General features: G+C 46.2%; 1 protein-coding gene across 2 annotated transcripts in view; it reads right to left on the reverse strand.

Annotated features, from left to right (window-relative positions):
- Positions 1-7,138, reverse strand: part of ULK2 (unc-51 like autophagy activating kinase 2) — a 42,548-nt gene extending 35,410 nt beyond the window's left edge. Inside the window, exons 1-3 of one of the 2 annotated variants that reach the window (XM_063340558.1) lie at positions 6,407-7,134; positions 5,069-5,161; positions 3,762-3,803 (exon numbers count right to left, since the gene is read on the reverse strand). In XM_063340558.1, coding sequence (XP_063196628.1) covers positions 3,762-3,803; positions 5,069-5,161; positions 6,407-6,499 — 228 coding nt within the window. In that variant the 5' untranslated portion in view covers positions 6,500-7,134. Of the gene's footprint in view, positions 1-3,761; positions 3,804-5,068; positions 5,162-6,406 lie in introns of both variants that reach the window. The other variant, XM_063340559.1, reaches the window with a different exon arrangement.
- Between the last annotated feature and the right edge of the window lie 4,944 nt (positions 7,139-12,082).

The raw sequence follows: 12,082 nt of genomic DNA on the forward strand, positions 1-12,082 counted from the left end.
GTACTGCCATTAAGTACAAATAATTGAATTTATATTATGAGATGTAAAAATATTTATTCTTCATTGCAATTAATTTACACTTTTTTCACTCAGTTTTGCCACTTACACTGCATACCATTTTTTCTATCTGAAAATTCAGTACAACAATCAGTTCTTGGATTATTCGGCTAAATGGTCTGCCAAACAGTGCATCTGAAACATGAGCATTTTCTTATTTCAAACTGTCTAAGGTTAAGAAAAACTTCAGACCAAAAGAACTATAAAAATAAAACAGACTCCCAGTCACACTGAGAACTTCCTACTGTGACACAGACTCCACTGGCTCCAGCATTGAGAAGAAAAAAAAAAAAAGCTTCTGTAACTTAAGAATTGCTTGAAAACCTTAAGGCTTATCTGCTGTACTGTATCACTATGTTCAAAATACTATGGCAAACAAAAAGGGCAGTACATGCTAGAACATGAAATGCTAAAGAAAATTAGTAGGTGTAACAGACTAATAGACATGTGAATGCCTTGCATAGTGTTCGTTCTTGCTGGGTTATAAATTAATGTAATCATACAAGTTAATGATGTATAATATTTCACAAACATAGTCCAGAGCAGAAAGGGAAAAGCTTATTTGTGCAAGTGTCACATTCTTTAGACCATATTTTGCAAAGCAATTTTTTCTATAGAAGTAGCATCATACTGCCAAGCTTTATGTTTGCCATGAATGTATTTGAAATATATCCAAGGCATGACACACAGGTTTTCCCATTCTCTTTGCTTTAACTGTTCATTTTATTTAAACGCAACAGTCAGTGACAAGCAGCAACATCCCCTTCCCAAATGGAGAGTACAGGATGGATCATTCAAGAAGTCCTGTCACTCTAAGGGCACCCTCTCCTGTGGCAGAACAGAAAAGCATTAAGGTTATGTTTTATAAATAACCTTTAGGTACAGAAACCACAGACAAGTGTGTGGCTCTGTTCTCTCTTCTCTTGTGGATTTCTGTGCAGAAATCAAAACAAGTGTGAGCCTGCCAAAGGCTTAGAAGATACACAATGTTAAATCATCAAAATACCTATCTAGTCAACTACCCCCAGGTTGAGCCGCAAAGCTTAGTAAGTAATCTTCACATACAAAAAACTGTAAATGATAAGTATGAAATTCAGCTGCTTACTCACATGCCAATGCCCTCAGTCAACAATTCCAGGTTCTTTTAAGATGTCTGTGTATACTAAATTTAGGATGCTGAGAAATTATTTCCACTTAGCAATACTCAGAAAAACCTGGTGTCTTCAAGAAGCACAATAGGCTATACTTTCCCTCTCAGAGCAGCTAATATCATTTTCTCATGGAAAAACTGGCTGCTCATGGCCTGGATGAGCATATGATCTGCTGGATCAAGCGCTGGCTGGATGGACGGTCCCAAAAAGTGATGGTCAATGGAGTTAAATCCAGCTGTCGGCCGATCACAAGTGGTGTTCCTCAGAGCTCAGTGTTGGGCCCATTTCTGTTTAACACCTTTATTGATGACCTTGATAAGGACATAGAGTGTATCATCAGTAAGTTTGCAGATGACACCAAGTTAAGCGGGAATGTTGATCTGCATGAGGATAGGGAGGCTCTACAGAGAGACTTGGATAGATTGGATCGATGGGCCAACGATAATGGTATGAGTTTCGACAAGGCCAAGTGCCAGGTCCTGCACTTGGGCCACAACAACCCCATGCATCGCTACAGGCTTGGGGAAGTGTGGCTGGAGAGCTGCCTGGCAGAAAAGGACCTGGGTGTTCTGACAAGCGGCTGAATATGAGCCAGCAGTGTGCCCAGGTGGCCAAGAAAGCCAATGGCATTGTGGCTTGTATTAGAAATAATGTGACTAGCAGAAGTAGGGAGGTGATTGTCCCCCTGTACTCAACACTGGTGAGGCCACACCTCGAGCATTGTGTCCAGTCTTGGGCACCTCAATACGAGAGAGATATCAAGGTGCTGGAGCGAGTGCAGAGGAGGGCAACGAAGCTGTTGAAGGGCCTGGAGAATAAATCTTATGAGGAACGATTGAAGGAGCTGGGACTGTTTAGTCTGAGGAAGAGGAGGCTGAGGGGAGACCTCACCACTCTCTACAACTACTTGAAAAGACATTGTCGAGAGGTTGGTGCTGGTCTCTTCTCACAGGTAATTAGCGATAGAACAAGAGGGAATGGCTTCAAGCCGCAACAGGGTAGGTTTAGGCTGGACATTAGGAAAAAATTCTTCACAGAAAGAGTGGTCAGACACTGGAATAGGCTGCCCAGGGAGGTGGTGGACTCACCATCCCTGAATGTGTTTAAGAGTTTTTTAGATGTGGTGTTGGGGGATATGGTGTAGGGGAGAACTTTGTAGAGTGGGGTTGATGGTTGGACTCGATGATCCCAAGGGTCTTTTCCAACCTGAATGATTCTATGATCATTCTAAATGCAGAGTCCTGAAGTGAAGACCCAGGAGGGGAAAGAGTCTACGCATCCAAATGGGAAGTTTTGATGCACAGTCTGTTACTACACAAACACCATTGCTTTGTACCAAAAGTCAACAGAAGTTAGTGCATGGCCTGTAGCACTACACACAATAAAACCTGAGCCTGCCTAGTGTATACCCTGTGAACACAGATTTCTACAGAGCTACAGATACGCATCTACACGTAAGCGGAAAACTTTTTAGGATGCAAAGGTGTAAAGACAGAAAACATTGGAGAATCTCAAAATGTCTATTTTGCGTTGCTTTAACTATGCAACGGCCCATGGGTGGTTCTTAATAATTTTTTCACAAATGTAACTCTGTATTTAATATTAGAATTGAGCCCAGGAGATAAATGTATAGCTCTTCTTCAAGCAGAACAAATGGCTGCATAACCTACATCACCTCCTATTTAGCTTTACTCAACACTTGAAGGCCTTAAGATACAAAAAATGTAGAATACACTACCCTAGATAGGCTAGAAGACTAACTCCTTCACCTCTTCAGGCAGAATCCTGGGAATAACTTATTTCTCCTACTTGAAAAGATACAAACGTCTGCTTGGCTTTTATATTTTATCCTCTCCTTCTGAACACAGACAACAGCCATATATACATGTGTAATCATGGTCTTCTACTTCCTTTAGTTCTTCCTCACTATAACACAGGGCTATAACAATACATTTCTTTGTTACAGAGATCTCAAAGATGCTGCTTCTTTTCTACAACAGAGTATTTTAAGTTATGTTGACTCCTTAAAGGCACTTGCTTCATCCATTCAGATCAACTCCCACTAGTACATCTTCCTTCAGGTGTATTCAGTTGTTATCCTCAAACACCCACTTTCCAATTAAATTATAGGGCCAAGGAAACAAGGCTAATTCAGGAGAATAGTTATTGCCACCGACAGAGCTCCCAGCGCAGCCAGCTGATGCTTTTTCTCTGGAGACAAGACCAAACTACACAAACAGCCTCTGCAGAGATTTTCAGGCTGCCGCTTGCCGCTGCTGCCTGGAAGTAAACCGTATTCCTCATGGTTTTCAATCCCAACTGTGCCTCCTGCTTATTAGAAAGAGCCAATACAAATAAGTGCATGGTGTGTTGAAGATGAGAGAACTCCCCTGCCACTGCTAGGGATCTGGATCTCTTTTTCTAAATACCAAACTGATTAGAGCAACAAAATATATGGCCATTCAAAATTTTCTACTCCGAATACATATATATACACACTATATTTTCATAAATAAATTTTAATGAAGAAAAAGGCATCAAAATATATTTTACCTGGACATCATAGAGAGCTACAATATTCTCATGCTGAAGTTCCTGTAAAACAAAATATTTGTATTATGGAAATAGCCTGTTATTATTATTATTTTAATATGCGAGGTGATAATCAAAGAGAACAAAATTTTACAAAGAAGGGTTGCTTTTTTTTTTAGACCATCTGACGGAATTTGGAGGAAATCCCAACTATTTAAGACAATATTTACAAGAATAGGAAATTAGGCAATATCTTCAGAGGTCATAAAAACATTTGGTTCCAGAAGTTATTTTCTATGTCTTGTTACAGAAAGTACTACAGCACAAGATCCTTTAATGAGTAATGAAAACCGACTAAATTTAATTTTAGTCTCATACGATTTCTTGCTTAGCAGAGCAACCAACTACGCTATGTTCAAGTCAACTTTACCATTTTACAATAAAAAGGAAATCAAACAAAATAACACCAAAAAAACCTCATGGGACAGCTTATGCAATTATTTGTACCTGCTCAAAAAAACACCTGTGTTTGCTAAGTACTTGCAGCACACTAATATACCCAACACTACAATTTCTGGTATATAATAAATATACTAGAATATACTGTCTATGTATTAGTATATAAAATAGCGACATATCTCAAGAAGCTCGGAATCACAGAAAGAAAGCAGCAGTAATTACTGCAAAGCTATATAAAATGAGATGTGGTGAAGTTCAGAGAGTGGAGAACACAAAGAGACCATCCAAGCAGACGTTTCCATAAAACAGCATTGAAAAATTAAATGATGCTCTGTTTTATTTCCTTCATTAGAGCCACACTACACATTTTAAGTCAATTAACACAAAACTCGGAAGTGAGAACATTGCTTCAGGAATCAAATTCAGCATGCTGATTTTAGCTTTCAAGGCATCTCTGAGCAAAGATGATGAAGAAAGATCAAAGACTGATGTTCTACCCTCAGCTATGACTTTCACTGTATGTGCTGCTTGGGAAAGGTGCTCCATTAGCCATCCTGAAGGACAAAGTTTTCTCCACGTACAATAACCAAAGCATAGGCACAGAGAGTTCTTCAGCAATTTTCCACTTCTACTGACAAAAGCATGCCCATAACCTGCTCTGAGACCATTTCCAGAACTAAAAAAGTATGTTTTTCTTTTTTTTTTTTCCTTGGTCTTTTTAGTTCTGGATTTCTCCTGGAACTAACAAAGAAACAAAAGGCAGAATAGCAATTACTGTGATACTACCCATGACCCGGAATGAACTAGGTCAAAAGTCTTTTTTCCTTTTCAAGTAAAGCAGCTTTAAAAATCACTGCAAATTAACATACCTTTAAGATTTTTATTTCTTTTCCAAGTAGGATTTGTGACTTTGACAAGTTCTTTTTGTTAATACTCTTTATGGCTACTTCCCAATCAGTTTTCTGCAAGCAAACAAACACAGAAGTATTGTCAGTTTTATATTTTTTTAACTAACAACTAGCTAGTAAAGCACGGGAGAAAAGTTGCGAGATCACCCCTACTCTACCCACCAGTGATTACTACATCACATGACACCATCAAGAACTATTTCACCCCACAATAGCTTAGACAGCTATTAAAATCCAGCTGCAGCTACACTGCGTTTTCATGGATTCAAAAGCATATAAAAACCAAAAGAAGTAAGTAATCGTATTGCATTTATTTCTTGGTAGTGGTGGTACGCATCTGCTTTTTAGTCCTCTCTAAATGATTGAGTTACTTTTAGTCTCCTTTAAGGACTTCCCATTTTCAGCCTCCTTATGCTCTACAGCTGAAAATTGCACAAGAAGACATCTGGGTTTTTAAGTTATATATTGTCTATTTATATATTACCTAAAAATAAATTGCCTATTTATTTGTAAGGTGGGAGCACCTCCACTAGCCTTTAAAATGTCTATTTTCCTTTCTCTCTCTTTTTTTTTTTTTAACGTAAAAATCATTGCACTGTGCTTCTCCAAGTTGTGAGTACTGCCCTAATGCTCCAAAAGGATAAATCTGGAGTCGTTTTCTGGAAAGCAGAGCGCTTTAGGCACCAACACCAGAATAAACTCTCACAGCATCAAGAAACCATAACGCAACTATGAATATCCGGGATGATTAGCAAGCCACGCCAGGAAACCAGACACCTCTGAATTTAAGAAATCTTCAGCCAATCCCACAGGAGGCAATTTTCCATTAGATCCCTCGTTATCCAGCGAGATAAACATGACCCTCCTGACAAACAAAGGGCTCAACCTCTCATACAGCTGCAACTCTCCACTCCCCGTTATGTTAGGCAGCTACCGAACTGCAGGGAGAGGTGGGAACGCAGATAGGCTGTTGGCTTTTTTTTTTTTTTTAGGGGAGGGAAAAGAAAAAAAAAAAGAAAGGGTTTCTGGAGGCCGGGAGCCGGCCGCTGGGCTCCCGCGCCGCCGCGGGCTGCACAGCGGCAGGCCCCGGGCCCGCCGCCCCCGCCCGGTCCCTCAGCCCACCCCGCACCTTTCCGTCTTTCTTTTTTTTTCTCCCCAAACCCCACAAAATCACGACAAAACTCCCCAAAGGACACCCCCGCCCAGCTGTCACCCAGCGGAAGGGGCTCCTGAAGGACCCCGGCCGGGGTTGTGTAACCGGCCCCGCTCCGGCCGCGGGCGAAGCCCGTCGCTGTTTACCTTGCGGTGGCGACCTTTGAAGACCACAGCAAAGGCTCCGTGTCCTATCAGGTCCTTCTTGCTGTACTCAAAGTCCCCCACCACCTCCATCATCCCTCAGGGGGGCATGAAGCCCCGGGAAGGAAGGAAAACAAAGGGGCTCTTCCTCCAGCCGAGGCAGCTACAGCCGCCTCAGGGCAGCCGGCGGCGGGGTGGGAGCCTGCTCCTCTCCTGGCTGCCCCCGGCGGCGGGGGCAGCTCCTCTCATACCGCTGGGGCAGCCGCAGACCCCGGGGCCGGCGGGGCTGCTGCAGGGCGTCTCCGAGGCGAGGGGTTCCGTCTGGCATGGGGAGGGCAAGGCGGGGAAAGGGGGGGGGGGGAGAGGAAGGCTCTCAGGGGCCGGGGGTGAGGGGACAGCGCGGCATCGGCGCCGGGACAAGGGGCCTCCTCAGCGGGGAAGGGGGCTCCGCGCCCTGCCGCTGCCCGCCCCCATGGCCCCGCGGCCCCCCTCAGGGACCGAACCCCAGAGCATCCAGCAGGGTAGGGAGAGGCGCGGCCCGCGGCTCCGGGGGTGGCTGTCGCTGTCTCCGCCGCACCCCCAGCAGGAGGGGAGGAAGGGCTCAGGGTGCAGATGGGGGTCTCTCAAGCCGCCACGGTCTCCTGGGGCTCCCACCGCTCCGCTACCGCCACGCCTCCTATACGCACGCAGCCAGCCCCGGCTCCGACTGCCCAGACCTCCGCGCCACCCCACGCATTTTATAGGCCGAATCGCGCAAGCCCCAGCGCCCGGCTGCTTCCGCCGGCGGCCAAAGAGTGCCTCACCCCGTTTAACCCGGCGGCGGCGCGAGGCGGGGTCCCTCCGCCGCCATCTCGTCGGAAGCGCGGCCTGTCCCGGCCCTGGCGCCACCGCCCCTCAGCCGGGCCTAGGCCCCCCCCGGCTCTGTACACCCCCCCCCCTCCATGGCTCCTGAGGGGCCCCCCCTTCACCCCTCAGGAGGCACGCCCAGGGCCACCCCATGTCCTCGCCCCAGCGCCAGGGCAGAGACGCCAAACTCGAGTTCAGCCCCCCACACCTGGCTCTCGCTTTTAACGCTTGCTGTATTTCACTTGAGCCATTTCCTTGGCGGCCTCAGGCCCACCTGCTGGTGAGGACAAAGCTGGGGGGGCCACCAGGAGAGGAGGGAGAGCCGGAGGCGCCGCACAAGCCAGCTGCCCACAGCACGGAGCGAGGCAGGGCGAGGGCCGGGATGGCCACGCAGCAGCCAGAGGCGGGAAGGCAGGTATTTGATCGTCTGCTTTGCTGCCAGGACGGCGATAGCGCTTACCCAGCACCTCCAGGCTCGCATGGTCTCAACGCTGTCCCTGCTCCATTAGTAAGCAAGACTCTATGGTAGACCTAATACAACGAATGGAGCAGCAATGGAGGAACAAGCAGGCAAAATGCCCTAAGCCAAAGACACTTCAAGTTGCTCGTGCTCTCTATAAGGAGAATAACCTCTTTAATTTACAGCCTCTGCCTCCCAGCACTTTTAGATCAGCCTGGGGCTGTTTACAGCAACGTGTACAAACATTAGAAAAAACAACCAGCCACCACACACCAGTCACATGGAGCCTTTGACCTTCACCTCCAGATCTACATAATTAGCTCCTTTCCTTTGCTTTCCATTCCTTACTGCTCTCTTCCCCTTCTCGCTGTCCCTGTTCTCCACCACGCCACCTCAGCATCCCTGGGCTGTTTCAGGCCTCCCCGATACCACTGTCTGTCCCAGATGGGCAGGGCCACCCCCCTGGCACTGACACTGCAGCAGCAGGAATTAACCGTCCACTGAAGTTACAGTTGACACAAGGTGTTGGGATCACCCAGGGCAGAGCTTGGACCTGACATAGCTGTGCTGCACCTTCTCTCACATGAGATACAGGGTCTGCTTTCATCGCCGCTAGACCAAAATAGAGACTGAGCAGAGAGTTACACGGTTGGTCCTCTCCCTAGTCTTCCTTTATCTCCCTTTGCTTTCTGTCACTCAAAACCAAGCACTACTGGAGCTGTGTGCATGTCAAAACCTCCACAGCTAGAGACTTCTCCAAATGCAACACACCTGGATAAAAAAAACCAAACTATCCAGCAAGTGATACTTAAGGGACCTTTGACAGCTTTATAAAGGAAGCTGTAAGCTCCAGACATTACATGGAGGCATCAGAAGAATCCTAGGACATCTGTTTTGTGCCAAAGAGAACCAAAGGGCTTAAACCCCCTCAAGACTGAATCCTCTCTTTATTTTCTGAAGATCTGAGCCCCCATCCAAAATCCGTTCATGTCACTAACCTAACAAACAAACCAGAGAAAGAGAAGCTGACCAAGTAATTTCAGCAGCTCAGAACACCCCCATGGAAGGAATAAATGAGATGTAAAAATATTCCAAGTTAATCATAAATTAAGGTGTTGGTAGTAACACAGACGCTTTCTAGTACGCATTCACAGTGCCCCTTTAAAACCAGGAAAAAGCCCACAAGTCTCAATGTGTTAAATATTCTGATTCAGAAAATAATTTCCCTGAGAATTGGCTGTTTATTGCCATCCACTGATTCTCACATTCACTATTAATCCTCTCAGCATCAGCGCATATCCTCACCCCAAAGTCAATGTCACAAGCTGCATTTTAGAGAAGCTAAAAAAAAAAAAATGCAGAAAGATGCCTTTTGAACACAGAAAGCCACTTCAGGAATTTCTAAGCCACCCATTCTGCATTACACTTCAAAAACGAGACACATTTCACAGCATGTCTGGTGTCCTTTTGTCCCCATAATGGGGCTGGAGCCCTCGAGCAGGTTTGTTTCAGCACAGCAAGGACAAAACAGCCAGGAGCGGCAGGGAGGTTTGACCAGAATAACTAAACACGCTGCCGTCGCACTGGGATTCGAACGGGATCGGAAGGGCCAAGGTCTGAAAAACCGCTCGACGAAGGACTGCGGGATTTGCATGCAGGTCACTCATTTGAGCTGGGTCCTTGATTAGCATCTGGGAGAGCTTCTAGGTGTCAATATTCCCAGCACTGGCAGACTACAATAAACCTATTTACAAACAGCACCTTTGCTTGATTTTGCTGCTGAAAGAGGTCAGAGGCAGAACGGACTGAATTCACTCGCCTTTCCCAAAGGGAGCCTCGTTACTAGAGATGTTGGGAGAGTGATGCAGGGTAACTCCACGGGGCTCATGCTGCTCCTCCCTCGCCCAAGGAATACGGACAGATATTCACCATTTAGTGCTGGCAGGCAGCGGCAGCCCTGCAGCACTCGGAGGGATGCACTGCTCTGCTCTGACAAGCCACGCGGCAGGACAATAAAATACTCAGCACGCTCAAAAAGCACGGCTGGGCTGTGGGCACCAGTACCCTGTGTAACTGATCACAGTGATTCTTCAAAAGCACAGAGTACTGTGTCCCGAGTTTGTTTATTTTTAACATCATACTGTGCAAGAACTGCAGCCCACTGACAGAGACCACCACCGACCTACAGCTCAGCAAGGACCACCAATTTACAGGATCAGAGTGACAAAAACACAGAATAACTGCACTGGAGATGGATTTGTGGCTCTTTCCAGCTGCGCTACATTGCTTCAGCCAAATTAGTCCCTCAGATGTGAGCCAGGACTCATGATCACAAAAGCAACAGATCTAGGAATGAATTAGCACCTTCCAGGTTGCTTGTCTGAATACACAGAAGTACACTTTCATCTGGTAGCAGCTCCACAGACATCACTGTTCTGAGTTTCCCTAATACCTTTCATCCTCAAAAGCACTAATGGTCTTCACAGTAAGCCCTTTTCTGCCATACCACCAAAATGCAGCCCTTTCTGAGGTAGAAACACATAGAATCATAGAATGGTTTGGGTTGGAAGGGACCTTAAAGATCATCTTGATCCAAGCCCCTGCCACGGGCAGGGACATCTCCCACTAAACTGGGTTGTTCCCGATGTTCATACAGAACAACAAATGATTATTTTCTTCCTGTTCATCACAAGATTTTTCTTGTATCTCTCTCCAGGCTATAAACATGCACGTGGAAGTTAGATTACTGATCTGGGAAAAAGATCAGGAGATCAGCTGAGTGGCGCAGAACATGAACGTGTGGCTCCAAGGACCCAAGACGAAGGGAACACAACATGTACACCACTTGGCCTGCCCTCCTGCATGGGTAAGCAGAAGACACAGCCCCAAGAACAGTTTTGTAAGCATGCTAAGGCCTCACTTCTCTAAATCAGCCCGAAAAGACAGGAGTCTGGCACCATCCTGCTCATCTCAGTGCTATCCAAAGATTTACTTCCCTCTAGGTGTGCTTACCATTTTCTTCTCTCCTTCCATCTCTCCCTCCACCATACCCAGGAATTTATGAGACAGGTAAACCTCTCTCAGAGGACTGGCATGCTTCCCAGTCCTTATCGGCACTGTCCTCCCATTGAGGATTTGTAACAAAATTAATGGTGGCATCGGCTGAGCTATCACACCTTTTAAAGGAGTCAGTGGGCTCCACGGGACAAACAGTTTCCGGATATGCTTAAAATTATTCCTATATTACCAGTGAAAACTAATGCCCTTGTGGTAGGCACACCTGTGTGGTACACTTGAGTAACTCGGCAGAAACTGGACTGAAACACAGGAGCAGATACTGAGATTCCTATCGCACAGCACTGGAAAAGTTCATGTGTTTCAGCGGGTATTTTGTAAGGTTAGCGATGCGGTTCCCAGAAAAGCAATCAGAAAGCTCCAGCCTACCTTCTAGATTTATCCTTTAACAAAAAGTAACGTCTTCCCCATTATCACCAACGACCCAAATCTGCAACTGCAATTCTAAAAATTAGCTAATTAAAGCTCACATTACCATTGCCGGCAGAGTGAGGAAGCTTGCACGTTTGCTTCGCCTCCTGCCAAAAAGAAGCCAGCCCCGAAGCAAAGGGCAGCAGCTCTTCCCCAGCGCATGAGAGCAGGCAGGAGACTGCAGAGCGAGGCCCGGGAAGTGCCGCACTCAAATAAAACTGGGAGGAGTGTTACAGGATTGCTGAGGAATACAGCTGGAACAGGGCCAGCACTTAGTATGCATGAAGGCTGGTACTGTATGAATGATTAAAATAGTAACAACTCCTTAGATAGGAAAATATGATTTGGTCTATGTGCAAACCCATCACATAGCGTAGTTCAAAATCCACCCACTATCAGGTCACAGAAAGATTAAGGCCGAGATAAGCTTATTTTGGTGTAAACTTAGTTGCAAGGCCCTCTCTCTCTTCAAAAGGTCTCACTTTGCTTTGGAAAAGCTTTCTGCTCCAGCATTAGGGAGGTGGGTTTTCATTGAACTCCATTCAGTGCTTAATACCCCAGAAGCAGAGTCTGAAGGAATGGCAGGAGCTAGCCTAGGTTAGGAGCACAGCCAGAGGGCACAGTGATTGCTTTGGTTTGGAAATCAGTGGAGAAGGAAGTGACCTTTAGGTACACGTACACACACACACGGCCAAGCCAGTCCCCGCAGTCAGGATCACTTCCCCTGGCTCTGATACACCCCCACTTCTAACACAAAACGCACCCTAGATTAACAGGGCACAGTGACTCCGTTCAGCCCTTTGGGAGAAGAAGCAGAGAACGATGCTTCTTCCCTCAGAAAGAGCCACATAAAACCAGGAGCTGCTGAAGCTGCTGCTTTCAGCAAG

Source organism: Chroicocephalus ridibundus, chromosome 7, assembly GCF_963924245.1.
Source record: "Chroicocephalus ridibundus chromosome 7, bChrRid1.1, whole genome shotgun sequence".
Lineage (NCBI taxonomy): Eukaryota > Metazoa > Chordata > Aves > Charadriiformes > Laridae > Chroicocephalus > Chroicocephalus ridibundus.